The 19,841-nt window shown below is 44.2% G+C and overlaps 1 protein-coding gene across 6 annotated transcripts in view; it reads right to left on the minus strand.

Moving 5' to 3' along the window:
* The window catches only part of LOC126996235 (cytospin-A-like), a 141,786-nt gene that overhangs the window by 35,481 nt on the left and 86,464 nt on the right, over positions 1–19,841 (minus strand). For all 6 annotated transcript variants that reach the window (XM_050856600.1, XM_050856602.1, XM_050856601.1 and 3 more), the window contains 3 exons: positions 17,555–17,785; positions 16,085–16,249; positions 6,477–6,903 (listed from right to left, as the gene is read on the minus strand). In XM_050856600.1, the coding sequence (XP_050712557.1) occupies positions 6,477–6,903; positions 16,085–16,249; positions 17,555–17,785 (823 nt within the window). The remainder of the gene's footprint in view (positions 1–6,476; positions 6,904–16,084; positions 16,250–17,554; positions 17,786–19,841) is intronic.

The raw sequence follows: 19,841 nt of genomic DNA on the forward strand, positions 1-19,841 counted from the left end.
CATTGTTAATCTATATCTGTATCTGTTTGAAAAGACTATCGTGGAAGTTGCTGCTGGGATTTTCATGGACAGTTTCGTGATGCTGGTGATAGTTTTACACGACTGTATAACCACCCATGAGAACCCGGTTAACCTTCTCTGTGGCCTTAGATAATAGCCATAACAGAAGCCCGATACGAATATGACATACCCTGCTCCACTGCTCCAGGAAGACGGTCTTTTCACATCATCCCCTTCAAAATAACCCCTAAACATGTTCATTTGACGTGGTGGATAATGAAGGATAATGTAATGATAAACAGGCTTATTTTCATATTTACCCCATTTGACCTGTCCTATGATGCAGTAGAATATGGCATACCCTGCTCCACTGCTCCAAGAAGACGGTCTTTTCACATTATCCCCTTCAAAATAACCCCTAAACAAGTAAACATGTTCCTCTGACGTGGTGGAAAAGAATAGCGATGTAAGGACAAACAGACTTATTTTCATATTTAACCCATTTGACCTGTCCCTCTGATGCAGTAGAATGTCATACCCTGTTCCACTGCTCCAGGAAGACGTTTTTTTTCACATTATCCCCTACAAAATAACCCCTAAACATGTCCCTTTGACGTGGAGGAAAAAGAATAATGTAAGGATAAACAGACTTATTTTCACATTAATCACTTTGACTTGTAATTCTGACGTAGTAGAAATATTACCAGAAAGTGATGTAAAGAATATGGACCTTTTCTTTCCTTCCTTCCTTCCTCTTCTTTCCCCCGCATTCCTGACCGCTCACCGCGACACACCTGGCCTGGCTTCTCTAATCACGGCGCGGGCAGGTGCATTCCCTCCCTCCACTCTCCTTCTTTACCTCCACACCTGCATGCATTCTCTCCTCCATGCTCTCCTTCTCTCCTTCCTTTCCTTCTTTTTTTTCCTCTTTCCCTCCCCTTTCCGAATTTAATCCTTTGATCCCTCTCGAGAGATCAGCAAGTATTTTCCTCTCCTCCTCCCTTCCATCCTTTCTTTCCTTCTTTATCTCCCTTTCCTCCATGCCTCCCCTTTTTAAAGTATACCTCCCTCTCTCCTCCCCATTTCATCTTTCTCTTCTTCTTTCCTCCTCCCTTTCCTTCTTTTCCTCCCTCCTTCCTCTTTCTCTTCCTCTTCTTCACACTCCCATTACACACATTCTCTCTCTCTCTCTCTCTCTCTCTCTCTCTCTCTCTCTCTCTCTCTCTCTCTCTCTCTCTCTCTCTCTCTCTCTCTCTCTCTCTCTCTCTCTCTCTCACACACACACACACACACACGAGAAAGAGAATGGCTGTGGGCTTGTAAGGTCACCACGCAGCCAAGCAAATGAAAACACAATGAATGTCTCCAGTGAATAAGTGAATGGATGTCGTAATGAGTGAGTGAGTGAGTGTGACTGGCGGAACGTGACTGGGAGGGAGAGAGCGAGTGAGGTGGATGAGAGGGGAAGAGGGAAGGGAGGAGAAAGGGTGGGAGGGTAGAGGAAAGGGAGGGAAGGAGAAGCTGGCAATTATAAGGACGGGTGTCATGTGTGTGTGTGTGTGTGTGTGTGTAGGAGGGGAGAGATGAAAGTAGTTATGTGGTTAGCCAAAGAGAAAGAGATGTGTCTGGAGGAGGAGGAGGAGCACCTATGGAAGAGATGCAAGCAAGTTTAGGAGATTTGCGCAGAAGTAGTAGTAGTAGTAGTAGTAGTAGTAGTAGTAGTGGTGGTGGTAGAACAAGAAGTAGAAGAAACTCTTATCATACACTGAGAATAGGGAGAAGGAAGAGGAGGAGGTAGAAGAGGAGGAGGAAGAAGAGTAAGAGGATGAGGAGGAAGAATATCATGCACAAACAGTGTATGTGGATGTAGGTGTGGATGTGGGCGTGGATAGCAACGGCTCTCCCCACGCCCACCGCCCACGAACCTTTTTTAACACATAGGTAGTACAGTGTGTGTGTGTGTGTGTGTGTGTGTGTGTGTGTGTGTGTGTGTGTGTGTGTGTGTAAGCCCTTGGGAGAGAAAAGAGGAGTTGGAGACGGAAGTCAACATCCCATTGAGAGGAGGAGGAGGAGGAGCAGGAGGAGGAGGAGGAGAGAAGAGGAGGAGAGAAAAGAAAGAAGGTAGAGACGGAAGCAGGGAGGCAAGAAGGGTGAAATAAGGAGGAGGAGGAGGAGGAGGAGGAGGAGGAGGAGGAGGAGGAGGTGATGATGAGGTGAAGAAGTAGCGATGATGTGTGAAGGGCGTAAGGAGGAGGAGGAGGAGGAGGAGGAGGAAACAAGAGGTGAGGAGGAGATTAAAGAGAGAGAAAGGAGAGAACAATAAAACTAATGACAATCTCTCTCTCTCTCTCTCTCTCTCTCTGAAAAATGCAATAAAAACGAACGAAAAAAATGGCAAAAAAAATTTACCATCTCCCTTTCTTCTCCCCTTCAAGACCCCAACTATAGGCCTACTCTCCCCTCTCCCCACCCCCCACACCCCTATTAACCACCCCCTTTAGGACCCATTCACCCCAGCCTACGCCTATAACTCAGCCTCTCTTTCCTCTTAACTCCCTTCTCTTTCCCCCATTCCCAATTTCCCCCTTAAAGAACTGTCTCCCCTTCTCACAAGCGTCCCTTTTACGTCCCCTTTCTGCTCCTCGTAAAATGAAGGGAGGAGTTGATTGGATGGCGAGGGAGATGGAGGTGTTAAGAGGGAGATCGAGGCTGAAGAAGGGATCGGTTAGGGCAAGGGAGAGGATTAAGACGCGCGTGATAAAGGTGTTGAATGACAGATAGATGGAAAAGGGATCGCATGGGAAAGGTAGAGAATTGGATTAAGAAGGGAGAGGTTGATCGGTTTGGCGAGGCAGATGAAGGTGTTTAGAGGGAGATCGAGGCTGTAGAAGGGATTGGTTAGGAAAGTTAGAGTTGGATGAACGTGAGGGGGTAATAAATGTAAAAGTTAGATGGAAGTTGTAGAAGGGGTCGAGAAAGATGTAAATATATTGATGATGTGAGCTCGGGAGGTAGACGAAGCTGTTAGGGGGGGGGGGGGTGCCTTAAAATTAAAACATATACATTTACTTATTCTTGAGATGAATATGTAATAGTTAGGATTTTGTTTTAAGTTAGGGGATGTTAGCAGAGAAGAACAATGGTTTAACGGAAGAGGTACTGAAAGAAAATGGGTTTAGAGTTGCCGGGGGTGAGGTTAAGGGGAGCTACTCTAAAATTAAGGGAAATGGGGTCAGGGTTGCGTTAAAAGGGAGATCGAGGCTGTAGAAGGGATCGGTAAGGGAAGGTAGGCAGATTAACTTAGGGTCATATTATTAAACACTTCGGGCCCAAGAATACATAATTGACGGCGGTGGCTGAGTGGTTAGCGCTCAAAGATGAGTTCCGGGAGGCGGCATGAGCCAAGCAAGACGGCGCCTCTATAAACACTTCCCTGCGCCATAGAGCGAAAAAAAAATAAGACAGTATATAAAAGACAGTAGAAGGAACAAAGAAAGAGGGAACAGAGAAAGGACGTGAGTGAGAGAGGGGAGAGGAGGAGGAGGAGGAAGAGAGAAGGAGAGGAGGAGGTTATCTCTTTCTCTCCCCTCTTCGCTCTCCCTCTCCCTCCCTTCCTGGTCACGTCCACACACACACAGCGTCTTCATCACCACCATCATCTGATACAACCAATACCTATGTACGTGTGTGTGTGTGTGTGTGTGTGTGTGTGTGTGTGTGTGTGTGTGTGTGTGTGTGTGTCAGGGAAGGAGGAGGAGGAATAAAATGACAAGGGTGAAGAATGAAAGAATAGGAAGGCGAGAAAATGTATGTGATAAAGGGAAGGAAAGGGAAAGGAAGAAGGAGGGAGAAGGGAGGGAAAGGAAAAGAGGAGGAAGGAAGAGATAAAAGGGAGAAGACATAGAACGAAAATTGATAAGGAAGAAAAGAGGGAAGAAAAATGGAGAAAGAAAACAATTATTGGAGAAAGAATAAGAGAAAGAAGACAAAAGAAAGAGAATGACAAAAATAGACAAGAAAAACAAGACAAGTAGAAAACAAACACTGTGGATTTATGGGAGGAAGAGAAGAAAGGGGGAGGGGAGGAAAGAGAAGGAAGGGGAGAGGAGAGAGGAGAGAGAGAGAGGCTGGAGGAGGGAAATACAGAAGGAGAGAGAAAGATAACATCATCATGACAGCGAATTTGTTAACACTATTTTTGAAGAGGTTAAAAAAAATGATAGAGTCAAGAAAAAAACAAATAAATAAAAGAAAATAAAAGAAAATAAGTCACACAATTCTCCCAATTTGCCTTCATCACTCAATTGCTCCTCCTCTTCCTCCTCCTCCTCCTCCTCCTGTAGTGTCCTTCCTCTCTCTCCTCCTCCTCTTCCTCTTCTTAATATTGTCCTCCTCCTCTTCCTCTTCTTAATATTGTCATCCTCCTCCTTCTCTTCTTTCTCTTCTTAATATTGTCATCCTCCTCCTCCTCTTCTTAATATTGTCATCCTCCTCCTCCTCCTCTTCTTAATATTGTCATCCTCCTCCTTCTCCTCTTCCTCCTCCTCATATTACTTTTCTCATTCTCTTCCTCTTCCTCCTGTAGCTCCTTCCTTCCCTCCTCTTCTTCCTTCTCTTCTTTTTCTTCTTATATACTTTATAATCTCATTCTCCTCCTTCTCCTCCTCCTCCACCCACGCCCATAAACCATTCTCCCATCACCCGATTACGCCTCCGGGACACATTTACGAGGGGAAGGGAAGGGGAGGAAGGGGATGGAAGGGGAGGAAGGGGAAGGAAGGGGAGGAAGGGGAAGGAAGGGGAGAGGGGCTGGAAAAGGGAGGTATGGGAGGAAGAGAAGGAAGGAAGGGGAGAAGAGAGAGGAAGGAGAGGAGAGAGAGAGAGAGAGAGAGAGAGAGAGAGAGAGAGAGAGAGAGAGAGAGAGAGAGAGTTAAAGGGAAAGAGAATAAAACAGAGGGGAAGGAGAGGGATGGTTAAAGAGGAGAGAGAGAGAGAGAGAGAGAGAGAGAGAGATTTGTTAATCGTTAATAATTATCTGATCCTCTCTCTCTCTCTCTCTCTCTCTCTTAATTTTCCCTCCCTCCACTTACTGATTAATGAGGGAGGGTAAAGATATAGTTTGTTTACTCTCTCTCTCTCTCTCTCTCTCTCTCTCTTACACGTGGCTGGAGGAGGAATTGTGGATGTAAGGTGGCAAATAACAGGAGGAGGAGGAGGAGGAGGAGGAAACTTAAAGGTCAGAAGGAGGAAGAAGAAACCGCTTCCTTCAATACTTCCTTCAATAACAACAATCTCTCTCTCTCTCTCTCTCTCTCTCTCTCTCTCTCTCTCTCTCTCCTCCTCCTTCTCCCTTCTTCCCCTTGTCCTTCTCTCCCCTCTTTTTCCCTTCCATTCCATCCCCTTCATATAAACACTGACACGTTCTCTCCCTACCCTCCCTCTCCCCCTCCATACAAACAGTCCCTCCCTTCCTCCCTCCATTCCCTTCTCTCTCTGTCTTATTTCCCTCCCTCCCTTCCTCCTCCTCTCCCTTCCATTCCCTTCGTTCTCTCCCTCCGTCTCTTAATCCCTCAATTTTCCAGTATGATAAAAAATATACAGAAACTGAAGTACACACACACACACACACCACACACACACACACAAGCTGAATAATCGAATAAACGTAAAAATAAAAAAATAAAACAAACAATGTATAAATGATAAAAGTCAACTGTGCGTGAACTTACCTGGCTTCCATTCTTCCACAGGTAACAAAACGGTACATACAACAGGTGATAACGGCAATAATAATAATAATAATAATAATAATAATAATAATAATAATAATAATAATAGGAAGAAGAAAAAGCAGGAGAAAGATGCAGAAAAGTAGTAGAAGTATTAGTAGTACCGGTAGTGAAAGTAGTCTACAGTAATGATAGTAATAGTTGTCGTGAAAGAACAAGGAAAACAAGACCCAGAACAGGAACGAGAAGAAGAAATAAGAAAAGGCCAACCATTGGAAACAAAATAAAACAACAAAAACAAAAGGCCAAACAACCAAACAATTAAGCAAGAAGGCAAGACAGCAGCAGAAACAGGCGATAATGAGTGATAGACAGACGAGGGAAAGCGATAAGGGAGAACTGAAGGGTCGCAAGGTGGTGATAATGGGTTCAGTAGTAAAGGAAGACGAGATATTTAAACGATAAGAGATAAGGAAGTGGGGGGAGGAGGGGGAGGAGGGAGACAGGTGACGGAGGTAACATGTGCATAAATAAATTGGAGGGAAGGTGGAGGAAGCGGAGGGAAGGTGGACGAAGCGGAGGAAAGAGGAGAGATGGAGGAAAGAAAGGAAAGGGAGTAAGGGAAAGAAGGAAAGAAGGGAAGGAGAGGTGAAGGGTGATGAGAGAGAGAGAGAGAGAGAGAGAGAGAGAGAGAGAGAGAGAGAGAGAGAGAGAGAGAGGTGAACAACAAGTGTCAAGTCTCCTTACCTTGAGTCTGTTGATCTCCATCTTGAGGGCGGCCATCTCCTGCTTCTTGGTCTCTGCATTCTTCACCAGGTCGGAGATGGTCTTTTCCAGCTGCACCTTCTCCGGGAACGTATCGGGGGCGGGGGTGGGCGTGGGGGCGGGGGTTGACGCTGGGGTGACCTCCATGCCCTTAGAACCCGTCGCTGGAGGGGCCGAGTTCTCCTTTCCTTTACCGTCCATCTTTCTGGTCTTGGATTGGGGCTTCCTTTCCTCCTTCAGCGTGGGCAGCGGCTGCATGTCCTGCGCCGCCGTGCCCTTCTTGACGCCCTTCTCGCCCTGTGGACCAGAAGCTGCAGCAGCGACGGAGGAGGCCGAGGAGGAGGTTGACCCTGAGGTGCCCTTGGACACTTGCTGGTTGCTCGCCGCACCAGCGTGGTCCTTGGACATCCTACGGAACAAGGATTTGAATCTAAGCGACATTTTGGCGTGACGTGGGTGACCGGCGATAGGTGGAAGAGTGATGGGTGGAGGTGGGCGGCGTGCTGCACCACCATCTGTCCCCCCCGAACCAGCTGCCACCACCTGTTGCTGTCGCCGGCGGGGCCCTGTCAGGACACACCCACCGCGGGGGACGTGCAGGCTACCCCACCTCTCTCGTGTTTTAATCCCGTGGGCTTTTGTCCGGGGGCGTGGCAGGCGAGGAGAGGGGCCGCCAGGTGTGTGCGTGTGTGTATGTATGTGTGTACGAGGGATGGAGGACGGAGACACTGGCTGGGAGGAGGAGGGGGATGGCAGGGAAGGAAGGAAGGGTAAAGCGAGCAGCCCTCTCTCACTTCCACCTTGGCTTCACTCACTCACTCCCGTCGTGGGCACATCGATACGCGTGTGTTTGTCCCGCGAGGCACTCACTACTGTAGCAGCTCAATATCTCTCCCAGCACCGCCCCGCCAGCACTCATTGCAAGCCGATCACCGCCGCCACCACGCTTTTCACTCCAGCCGTCATAACAACCACTGCCGCCGATGCCACTAATGCCGATTTCCAGCTCAATCGACGTGACATAACCCCCCACACACGGCTAAAGGTCTCCCATTCGCTCAGTAACTCCCTCCGGCACTCCCCGGCGTGGGCTCTGTAGGCGGCTGTTCAGAGCGAGGTGTGTGGAGTGTCTCTGACGGGGTCTTTCTTCTCACTGACCCAACAAGAACGAATGAACGCCCGGCCAGTTAGAGCCAGTCACCCCCCTCTCTCTCTGCTCCCTCCCTTTCCTTCTCTCCCCTCACCCTGTCCAACCTCCCTACCTTCCTCCCTCTCCACATCCCTTCCTAACCATCCCCGGCCTCCATACGCCCATACAAACAAAGGCAACCACAATCCATTTATCCGTGGGTTCATGAGGGACATTTAAAAACGGAGGGCGTGGCGCAGAAATTGACGGAAAATGAAAAAAAAGTGAAAAACGGGTTGATGGCATCTGACTGACTGGCTGGCTGGCTCACTCGCTGTTGCCATTTACAGTGACATGGTTGGGTTGAGGCAGGTGGTTGGTGGCTTGTGCTGGCAATACCTAGTTCTCACTGCCACGTATACACGCACACGATAACGTACAAACACACACATGTACATATATTGCGATACCAAGACTAAGGGAAATAGAATGGGAGAGGAATATAGTCTCCCAGTGGCATTTGAGTCTCCTCCTCCTCCTCCTCCTCCTCCTCCTCCTCTTCTATTATGGAAGTGTATGGCAACTCCTCCCCTGGTGATGACAAGCTGTGTGTGTGTGTGTGTAAACCACTTGTTTTGTATGCACGCGTGTACGTCTATGTATGTATGTATGTGTATGTGTGCGTGTGTGCTGCTCAAAAATGTTCAGACACCCTAACGAGGATGCCCTTGTGTGTGTCTGTGTGTGTGTGTGTGTGTGCGAATGGCAGCTTCCCGTAACTCCTGTGCGGTAATGAGTTTTGGGGGGAGGACAATTATAACACACACACACACACACACAGCTGAAAACTGGCTTCGTTTTATACACGCATTTAGATCATAAGAGAGAGAGGGGGGGGAGGGGGGAGGGGAAACGGAGGGAAAAAGGGTAGACAGAGGGTGGAGAGAGAGAGGGAAGCGTGACATGTAAGAAGCGATTCACTCATCCTCTCTTTCTCTCTCTCTCTCTGGTGTTTACAAAGGACTTTAGTGTGTTTCCTCTTGACTTTCGACTGTCTGGCTCCTTCCCTTACCCTGTGTGTGTGTGTGTGTGTGTGTGTCCCGTTTATCATATCACCTTTTGTCATGTTTGTTTCCTTAACCTTATATGCATTACTGACAACTTAATTTCCTGTTTGTGTGTGTGTGTGTGAGAGAGAGAGAGAGAGAGAGAGAGAGAGAGAGAGAGAGAGAGAGAGTGTGTGAGGTAATCAGTTCCTTATCAATGCTTGTCGTGTGGTAATATTTTAGTTCCAGGACGAAGCATTATGGAACATCCTGTATATAACGCCGTGTTCCTCAAACCTTCGCTCAGATAACGTGTTGCATTAAATAATTAAGTATAATATTACATTACATCAAGGGGTGGCGTTACAGGGTGGGGGGAGGGGAGACCAACACACACACACACACACACACACACACACACACACACACCTATCCCTCCTTCAATGTTTTTCCCCTCCCTATTCTTCTCTCTACATATTTCTTTCCTTGTCTCTCTCTCCCATTTTCTATCCTCTCTCCCTCTCCCCCGTTATTCATCTCTCTCGTCTCCATTATTTCCTTCCCTCCACAGAATCCCACTTCCCCCATTCCTCCATTCCCTAGTAGATAAAACTCCACTGTGGACATTAAAATCTACGACTTTTGCAACAATTAATAACGATACTAAGCCTAATTTACTAACGAGAGAAACAATGGCAATAGATATAACGAATCGACATCAAGTTGCTACGCGTATATCTGCACCTATATCGCAGTTGTAAGATAATGGAAGGAATACTTATCAAATTTAATCTCACAAACAAACATTTCTAAGAACGGACTCACAGCATATATCTCTTCACTTTCGATAACTATGTATGGAGGGTATTCGATAACAGGGGAACTACATGACATCCCTAACCACGGTATACATATCTCGCCGTGGTAAGATACGATTAAATATATTGATAAATTTGAGCTTATCAGATCCGGGAAGTCCATCTAACACGGCTACTCAACAGAATCAAACTAGAATATTTCTTATCTAACACGACTACTCAACAGAATAAAAAAAGTATTCAACAATGCAACTCATAACCAAAATCTATCGTATTTATGTTGATAAGGAATGAAATATATGAAAAACAAGCCTGAGAGAGAGAGAGAGAGAGAGAGAGAGAGAGAGAGAGAGAGAGAGAGAGACTAGGACAAGCTTTGAAGCCATACTAAATACCCCTACACAGACGTACAGGTTATTTATTCTAATGGGATCACACACACAACCACTGCTACTGTGTGTGTGTGTGTGTGTGTGTGTGTGTGTGTGTGTGTGTTCCGGATCCTGATATCGAAGGCTGTGTTGGCAAAATGACGTGTGTGTGTGTGTGTGTGTGTGTGTGTGTGTGTGTGTGTAGGGAGGGAAATGCAGACCGGAAGACAACAAGCAAGAAAAAAAGGAAAATAAGTTAATAGAAAATGAATTGATAAAGAAGGAAAGAAAGGAAAGCACAGAGAAAGAAAAACAAGACAAGAAAGAAGCAAACAGAGAAGAAGAAGAGAGGAGAAGACAGACGTGATGAAGATGCCGTAAAGGATCTCACTAAAGGATGCGTAGGATGTCACCACCACCACCAGAAGAGGAGAAGGAACACAACGAAACTCAATAGGATGGATGAAGAAACGTCAACAAAAAAGGACACTACAGGACGCGCCATAACCTTACAAAACACACAATGAAGAAACAGAGAAATACACAAAACTAGACCAGAGGAACACAACCATATACAATAGAGTGAAGAGAGGGTAAAGAAAGGAATAACGAGATACGACATAACCCTTACAAAAACACACAATGAAGAAACAGAGAGAAATACACAAAATCAGACCAGAGGAACACAACAGTATGCAACAGAATGGAGAAACTTAAACAAAAAAACGATACAGGAATAACGGGATACAATATAGGCCTTACAAAACAGAGAAGAAACAGAGAAATACACAAAATCAGACCGGAGGAACACAAAAGTATGCAATAGAATGGAGAAACTTAAACAAAAAAAGGATACAGGAATAACGGGATACAATATAGGCCTTACAAAACAGAGAAGAAACAGAGAAATACACAAAATCAGACCAGAGGAACACAACCATATGCAGTAGAATGGGGATACGAAATAGGCCTTACAAAACACATAGAAAAGAGACTGAGATGAATACAGACAAGGGAACTCCACCTCTCCACCTCCCATGTCATTGTCACCCTTGGATAACCTTTTGCTCAGCCTCCCTCCACAGCATGCAAGAGTAAGGCTGTGTCAGGAAGGTCACAAGGCCTCAACACGTGCCCAAGGTAGTTGATTAAGGGTTGATTAGGAAGCAACACCTCAGCCCAACCTGCAACCTTGACGGGGAGGTGGAGGAGGAGGCGGAGAAAATAAATGAAGGAGGCGGAAGATAAAGAAAGGAAGGAAAGGGAGCTAGAAGAGACTGAAGACAGGAAAGGAGGAGGAGAGAAAATGGGAAGGTAAGGAAATGGAATGAAAGGAGAGGAAGAGAAGGAAAGGAAATGGAGGAGGCAGAAGATAAAGAAAGGAAGGCAAGGGAGATAGAAGGGAATGAAGATAGGAAAGAAGGAAAGGAGAGAAAATGGGAAGGTAAAGAAAATGGAATGAGAGGAAAGAAAGAAAAGGGAATGGAGGAGGTGGAAGAGAAAGAAAGGAAAGATAGACAGAAGGGAAGGAAGGCATGAAGATATGGAAGGAAGGGAAAGGAGGAAGAGGAAGAAGAGGAATAGGAGGAGGAGGAGGAGGAAATATGAGGTTAGAAGAGAAAGACAATACAGGACAAAAAAAAAATATGACTAGAATATTAAGAAAAAAATTAAATAGTAAAAATAAACATATAAAAAATAAGCATGGAGGAGGAGGAGGAGGAAGAAGAGGAGGAGGAATAAAGTTGATGAAAGAAAGGAAGGAAGGAATAAAAGAGAAATAAGACCAAACAGAATAAAAACAACAACTATAGGAGGAAAGAAGGAAGGAAGGAAGGAAAAAGGGAGTGTAGGAAAAGAAAGAAAAAGATGAAATAAAAGAAAAAGAAAGGAAATGGAAGTCTGACATAGATTTATCCACTCAGCATACACACACACACACACACACACACACACACACACAGCACATACTTCACCCCTTCCTATTACATTACTAAGCACACAGAGGCAATAATAACGTGTGTGGGTAGGCATTCACATGATTAAACTTCCCCATCAGTCACACTTAAGGATCGTATTACAAGACATATTTGGCAAGGCTTTCGTAGGAGTTGTGGGCATTTCCAGCAGTAGTTTTATGACCCTGGTGGTAGTGTGACCCTTCCTCTGTACTGTGAACCTGAAGAAACACTCATTAGAACCTGTTTGACCCCCCTCTTTGACCTGCAGAAATAACTGATGTGAGAAGCAAAAGCGTCTAATTATACCAACCTAAGTCCTATACCAATGCCAGACCGTGTTGAGTCATCCATCTTAGCTCATGTTACAAAGCCACATTAGATTTCCTCTTTTCCTCCTCCTCCTCCTCCTTCTGTTTCCCCCTCCCCTTCTCCTTTCTCCTCCTCCTCCTTTCTCCCTCCACCTCTGCCACTCTGCAAATGCTATCTCACTCCTCTCTATCTATTTCCATTGTGTTGTGTGTTTGGTAAGTCTGTCTTTGTTGCCTCTCATATGTTATTCATCTTTGTGTCTAGGTTATAATGTTATGCCAGGCTATCTATAAGTCTTTACGTCAAGATAGTTTGCTAACAGACTCTGGAAATGCCAACTCTCTCCTCTATCTGTTTACATTATGCTGTTTATTTGGTAAGGTTTCAGGTCGTTGGTTTCCTCATAAAGACTGTAAACGCTAACTCATTCTTCCGTCTGTTTACATTGTGCTGTTTGTGTGGTAAGGTTTCATGTCAAGTTGGTTTCTTCATAGACTCTGGAAATGGTAACTCACTCCTCTATCTGTTTACATTATGCTGTTTGTTTGGTAAGGTTTCAGGTCAAGTTGGTTTCCTCATATAGACTGTAAATGCTATCTCTCTCCTCTATCTATTTCCACTACGTTCTTGATTAGCTAAGTCTTTGTCACCTCACTATTCTTCATCCTCTTGTTCCTCCACCAACTCCATTACGTATCTCCCAGTTCGTCCTGACATTAAACTGCACAATCAGCTTATCCAACTCAATGACAGCTCCCCTTTATCACAACAGCTATCCTCACAAACCCATAGAAATATCTGATAACACATTACTATTTGGGGGGTGATAAGTCATAAACAAGTCCTTCAGGGCACCCACACCGTCTATCATAAAAAGGCCTCATCCTAAAACACAGCCGGCCGTGACTGTCACTTAACCAAGAGAACACAAGTCACTCAACAACTCCTACACTGTCAAGAAGAAATCACAGCACGGTCAAAGCCTCAATTCCCTGCAAAAGAACTAAATAATGTAGGGTTCCAAATACGTCAAGGATTTGGTAAATACATGAGTCTCTGCTATTTGAGTTCATACTACTGATATATGTAACCTACAGGCCATGCTTATGTTATCCTTGTGTTCATCCTCCTCCTTCTCCTCATCCATGTCCTCGTCCTCGTCCTCCTCCTCCTCTTCCTCCTACTCCTCTTCCTTTATATACCTTTGCTTTTCAGAACGTTTATCCTCCTCCTTTTCCTCATCCAAGTCCTCGTCCTCTTCCTCCTCCTCTTTTCATTTTGGTCCACAGTCTGAGCTATTTAAGACCTGTATCCCAGCAACATAATTTTTGGTTCAACATTCTGTGGATCATTCTCGTCACGTCTCACACTAAATGACTAAGCTATTCGGGATCCCACTTGACTATCACACCCCTATGCAATCACTTCCAGCTGAGGCTTGGGAAAGTAGACCGTTTATCTGTCTCCATTAAGCGATTATCAACATCCACTGATCTCCATCTTGAGACGAGAGTGTGGAAGACTGATAAGACTGTTTCGCCCTCAAGCCTCTTACATGTCACCCTCCGAGATAACAGACTGACAGACAACGTTAATAGGATGCCAGAATGAGAAATGGGACTAGGGTTGCAAAGACCTATAATAACTGTTTGGGGTTTTCTTAGTTTAGGTTAGGTTAAGTTTAGCATATCTTCAAACACATGATAGCTAGCACCTTATGGTATAAATCAACAAAGAATGGCCTCACATGGTTGTATAGAAAGTCTCATTAGTAAGGAAGCACATATGATTTTTTTTTAGACAAGACCTATAGCAACTGTTTGGGGTTTTGCTAGGTTAGGTTAGGTAAGTTTAGAGTATCTTCAAACACATGATAGCTAGCACTTTATAGTATAAATCAACAAAGAATGACCTCACTTTGTTGTATAGAAAGTCTCATTACAAAGGAAGCTTATATGAATTTTTTGTGAGTTTTTTGAGACAAGACCTATTGTAACTGTTTGGGGTTTTGCTAGGTTAGGTTAGATAAGTTTAGAGTATCTTCAATCACATGATAGCCAGCACCTTAAAGTATAAATCAACAAAGAATGGCCTCACTTTGTTGTAAAGAAAGTCTCATTAGTAAGGAAGCTTATATGAATTTTCTGAGACAAGACCTATAGTAACTGTTTGGGGTTTTGTTAGGTAAGGCTAGGTTAAGTTTAGAGTATCTTCAAACACATGATAGCCAGCACCTTATAGTATAAAGCAACAAAGAATGGCCTCACTTTGTTGTATAGAAAGTCTCATTAGTAAGGAAGCTTATATAAATTTTTTGAGACAAGACCTATAGTAACTGTTTGGGGTTTTGTTAGGTAAGGTTAGGTTAAGTTTAGAGTATCTTCAAACACATGATAGCCAGCACCTTATAGTATAAAGCAACAAAGAATGGCCTCACTTTGTTGTATAGAAAGTCTCATTAGTAAGGAAGCTTATATGATTTTTTTGCGACAAGACCTATTGTAACTGTTTGGGGTTTTGTTAGGTAAGGTTAGGTTAAGTTTAGAGTATCTTCAAACACATGATAGCCAGCACCTTATAGTATAAAGCAACAAAGAATGGCCTCACTTTGTTGTATAGAAAGTCTCATTACAAAGGAAGCTTATATGAATTTTTTGTGAATTTTTTGAGACAAGACCTATTGTAACTGTTTGGGGTTTTGTTAGGTAAGGTTAGGTTAAGTTTAGAGTATCTTCAAACACATGATAGCCAGCACCTTATAGTATAAAGCAACAAAGAATGGCCTCACTTTGTTGTATAGAAAGTCTCATTACTAAGGAAGCACATATGAATTTTCTGAGTCAAGACCTATAGTAACTATTTGGGGTATCTTCAAATACATGATAGTCAGCACCTTATGGTATAAATCAACAAAGAATGGCCTCACTTTGTTGTATAGAAAGTCTCATTACTAAGGAAGTACATATGAATTTTCTGAGTCAAGACCTATAGTAACTGTTTGGGGTTTCATTAGGTTAAGTTAGGTTAAGTTTAGGGTTGTAAAATTCCTGCCCATCCTGCAGCAATACAGTAATATGGCATCAAGCATTTCTCTACCATGATATCCTTGCTTTATACCTTATCATTTACTGTTATACAAAAGCCCTCTGCATATGTGTCAAGGCAGCTGACGTAACAAATATTTTTTAGTAATATGTCAAACAGGGAGGGAATCCAGGGACACTATAAACCTGAGATAAGGATAAGAGAACCAGTGTGTCCACAATCTTATCTACGCCATGAATCACGCCCAACACTTGTTTCTTTCTGCCTGAGGGTTATGAGTTGCCAGAGCTAGATGGAACATAATATCAACCCTAAAGAAGGAAATGAGAGATGGAGATTGACCTAAATACTTGCTTCTCTCTGCCTGAGGGTTAATGTGTTGCCTGAGCCCACACATTCATGAAGATAATAGTGTCAATGTCTGGCTAGATGGAACATAATATCAACCCTATAGAAGTACCGTAAGCAAATGAGAGATGGAGATTGACCTAAATACTTACTTCTCTCTGCCTGAGGGTTAATGTGTTGCCTGAGCCCACACATTCATGAAGATAATAGTGTCAGTGTCTGGCTAGATGGAACATAATATCAACCCTATAGAAGTACCATAAGCAAATGAGAGATGGAGATTGACCTAAATACTTGCTACTCTCTGCCTGAGGGTTAATGTGTTGCCTGAACCCACACATACATAAAGACAGTAGGGTAAGTGTTATGATGGAAGGAATATGATATCAACATTATAGAAGTATACGACAGATGTAAATAGGCCTGAATGCTTGCTTCTTTCTGCCTGAGGGTATACTTGTTCACTGTCAATATTCCAATTTTTCTTCCTATCCTATCCTACTTCCCCTCTCCTCTCCTTTGAAACTTAGGCAATGATGCAAACAAAGCACGAGCGGCCTTACCGAGTACTGATGGTGGGCGCTGAAGTCTTGCGTGGCCGGGGGGCAATCACGGCCGAGGTCTTCCTGGCGCTGGCATTGGGCACGGCGGTCTTGGCGGGGGCGGAGGTCTTCCGGCGCGTGGAGACTGTGCTCGGGAGGTTTTCAAGACTGGCGCCCAAGACGTTGCTACGGGGAGAAGGGAAGAACGTTACTCTTTGTCAACCATTAGTTCTTTCATATTACTAATGACCAAAAGCAAAGAGTAGTATCATAAATAGTAACATGTCACTCTCCCTGAAGACAAAGGTGTATGTGCTATCAGTATATTCTGTCTGTCCTAGCACACAATGCAGAAATTTGATGGCTCAGAAAAAGAGAAAAAAATGAAAAGTATACAAAGAGGAAAGGGGCATATTGCATTGTATTGTAATCTATGAAGCCAAGATTTTTGTGTGTGTGTGTGCATGAAACTTAGTACTGGAGTACTGGGAACTAGCTGTACCTCTAGGCCTACCATACAGCACACTGCTTATGATAGCCAAGTCATATGCCACTTTCTTAGGGTGGCCTCACTAGTAAATACACCACATCTCTTATACCCTCCTGCCACTCAGGGAATGAGCACTGCACGAGCCCTGCCAGTGGCCCTTTAGGTAAAGACAAAGGTAAAGTTTAGTGCATATGCTACAGCTGCAAGTGGCTGTGGGGTCATGCTTGTTGCACTGGCCCTTTGAACCTGAAGTGGGAAGCCCCAGTACCCAAGGACATAGGACAGTGTCAAGTCCAGGATTGCCAGTTTACCTTCCCCAGGTTTTCCAAGGTGCCCACTAAATAACCCGCCCAAAAAGGAGGATGAACAGTTGGGTGGATTGAACGCCAACTCACCAGGCCAGGATTCAAACCCAGGGCTCCAGATTCATAACTGGGTGTGCTAACCACTACAGAATTTCCGCTAACTTTAAGTCCACTAAAAATTTCATACAGGTTTGTTCTTGTCAGTTTTGGGCAGACACTGCACCAGCTGAGCAACATGCAGCAATAATAGGGCTTTCACTTTTGGGTAAATTATGCCCTAAAGTAGGGTAATTGGACAATTATTAGGTAAACTTTTTGTCTAAGCAACAACATATTGAAATCTCAGGTCACTAGGTTTGTTTTTAAGGGTTTTAGAGCCAAAATACTAAACCAAGGCTAAAGCCAATTAAAAAAAAGAATGGTTAGCGGTTAGCATTTGCTTCCACTAATTTCTTTATCAGTTTAGCAGTTTAGCGTAAGCAAAGCTAACTTTTTAGTTGGTGGATTACCAGTTAGTGAAGCTAACTTTTCGGTTTGCAGTGCCCACCACTGTTAAACAGACAGTTTCAATCCTTCTAATATTATCAGGAGGGACATTTTATCATTTGTTTGTCTTTAGGAGATAAGTTTTAATGCCTGATCTGAGTTTTAACTGAAAATATTGACCACTTAACAAAAATTCCAAGACAAACTCACCTTATCAATTTGCCAGGGGCCGAGCCTTTCCGAAGGGTGACGGCAGCAGTAGGGGGGGCGGCCGAGGAAGGGGGGGCAGATGAGGGGACGTTAACTCTTGTCGGGCGCGAGGCAGAGCGCAGCAGCCTGGGCCGGGCGGGGGTGGTGGGTGTGGAGGCCTCCCGAACGGGCTTGAGGGAGGCTTTTGGGGTGACGGCGTTGGTGTGGGTGACACTACTGCTCCCCCCTCCCCTGTGGATGTAGGAAAGGTTAAATGGCATGGCTGTGGCTGGGGTGACTAGTAATGGGGTGAGGGGTGATTAGAGAAGTATAGGGGTGATTTAGTGGCTTGGCTGTGGCTGGGGTGACTAGTAATGGGGTGAGGGGTGATTAGAGAAGTATAGGGATGGTTTAGTGGCATGGCTGTGGCTGGGGTGACTAGTAATGGGGTGAGGGGTGATTAGAGAAGTGTAGGGATGGTTTAGTGGCCTGGCTGTGGCTGGGGTGACTGGTAATGGGGTAAGGAGTGATTAGAGAAGTGTAGGGATGGTTTAGTGGCCTGGCTGTGGCTGGGGTGACTAGTAATGGGGTGAGGGGTGATTATATGTAGCATTATGGGGTGAGAACACTGGTATGGGTGACACTGCTGCTGCTGCCTATGGTCTTGTGGGTGTAGGGAAGGTTAGGGACATGACTGTGGCTTGGGTGGTAAGGACAGTCTTTCTCTCACTCTGATCTGAGGAACATATAAGTGTGCCTCTCTCTCTCTCTTTGTTGTAATGGTTTATATGAGTGTGTGAAGACAAGATTTTCCTTCCCTTCATTCAGACACACACACACACACACACACACACACACACACACACACACACACACACACAAAGGTCATTCAGCATCCTGTCAGCTGTCTTTGATACTCCTTGAAATAATAATGATAATAATATAGTAGACTAAGAAAAGGGAATTAGTGTCATGTGGTATTTAGCTTCCCTCGTGTTTAAGAATATGACCCTTTGACTGCCTCCTTTGCCATATAAAAAAGATTGGACACACAAATCGATACACATGACTTGCCACTCCAATACAAAGAGTACAGCAAAATACCAGAGTAAGGACACCCAAAATACCAGCCAGCACGCACCACACTATTACTGCAGCATATGACATCACCACCTTCAATAAGCCCATTAACTCAGATGCGGGGAAGTGACGGAAAGACGAGATGTAGGAGGGAGGAAGAGGTGATGTCATATGTAAAAAAAGGGGGAAATGTAAGGGTTGCAAAATGCAGGAGATACAAGAAGTGTTAGACCATGTTAAAATTATGTACCAAAGGCTTTCTGAACTAACTGTACTTGTGAGTTAGAGAGAAAGAAAAGCAGCGAGAAATAAGGTTATCAGAGTTGCAACCTTAAAATTTCCTGGAGTTGCAGTAGATACAAGAAGTGTTAGAGCATGTTAAAATATGTACCAAAGGCTTTCTGAACCAACTGTACTTGTGAGGTGGAGATAAAGAGAGATAGGGAGGAAGAAAAATAGCGAGAAATGAGGTTATCAGAGTTGCAACCTCAAAATGTCTTGGAGTTGCAGTAGATACAAGAAGTGTTAGAGCATGTTAAAATATGTGCTTTCTGAACTAACTGTACTTGTGAGGTGGAGAGAAAGAGAGATAGGGAGGAAGAAAAGTAGCGAAAAATGAGGTTATCAGAGTTGCAACCTTAAAATTTCATGGAGTCGGAGTCAGAGTCTAATTCTTTAATATCCGACTCCACACCCCTTAGCAAGTTGAAGCAGGAATAAGAAGTGTTGGATCATGTTAAAATGTAGTACTAAAGGCATTCCGAACTGACTATAATTATGAAGTACAGAGAAAGAGAGAGAAAGCAAATAAAAGAAGTGTTAGATAATGTTAAAATATACCAAAAGGATTCTGAACTGACTATTCTTGTGAGGTAGAGAGACAGAGATAGCAAGAGGGAGAGAAAAAGAAAAGTTACAAGATATGAGGTCATCTGTTTAAGAGGGGAAACATTAGAGTTGTAAAATAAGTAGTGCAAGAAAAGGTTAAACATGCACTCGTGTCATTCCTCGGACTAACTATACTTGTGGCGAGGGAACGGAAAGACGAGACGCAGAAAATGCCGTCAAGTGTTTGCAAGGAAAAACATCAGGGTCATGCAAATTAAATAAGCAGTGTGATGTCACGTTAGGTATGCATGTTAGTCATTCTAAGATTATATGCGTGGTGGAAGAAAAGAAAGAGATATGCTTAGAGAAATGACATCACCAGTTTGTATAGTCTGCAAGA

Source organism: Eriocheir sinensis, chromosome 9, assembly GCF_024679095.1.
Source record: "Eriocheir sinensis breed Jianghai 21 chromosome 9, ASM2467909v1, whole genome shotgun sequence".
NCBI lineage: Eukaryota > Metazoa > Arthropoda > Malacostraca > Decapoda > Varunidae > Eriocheir > Eriocheir sinensis.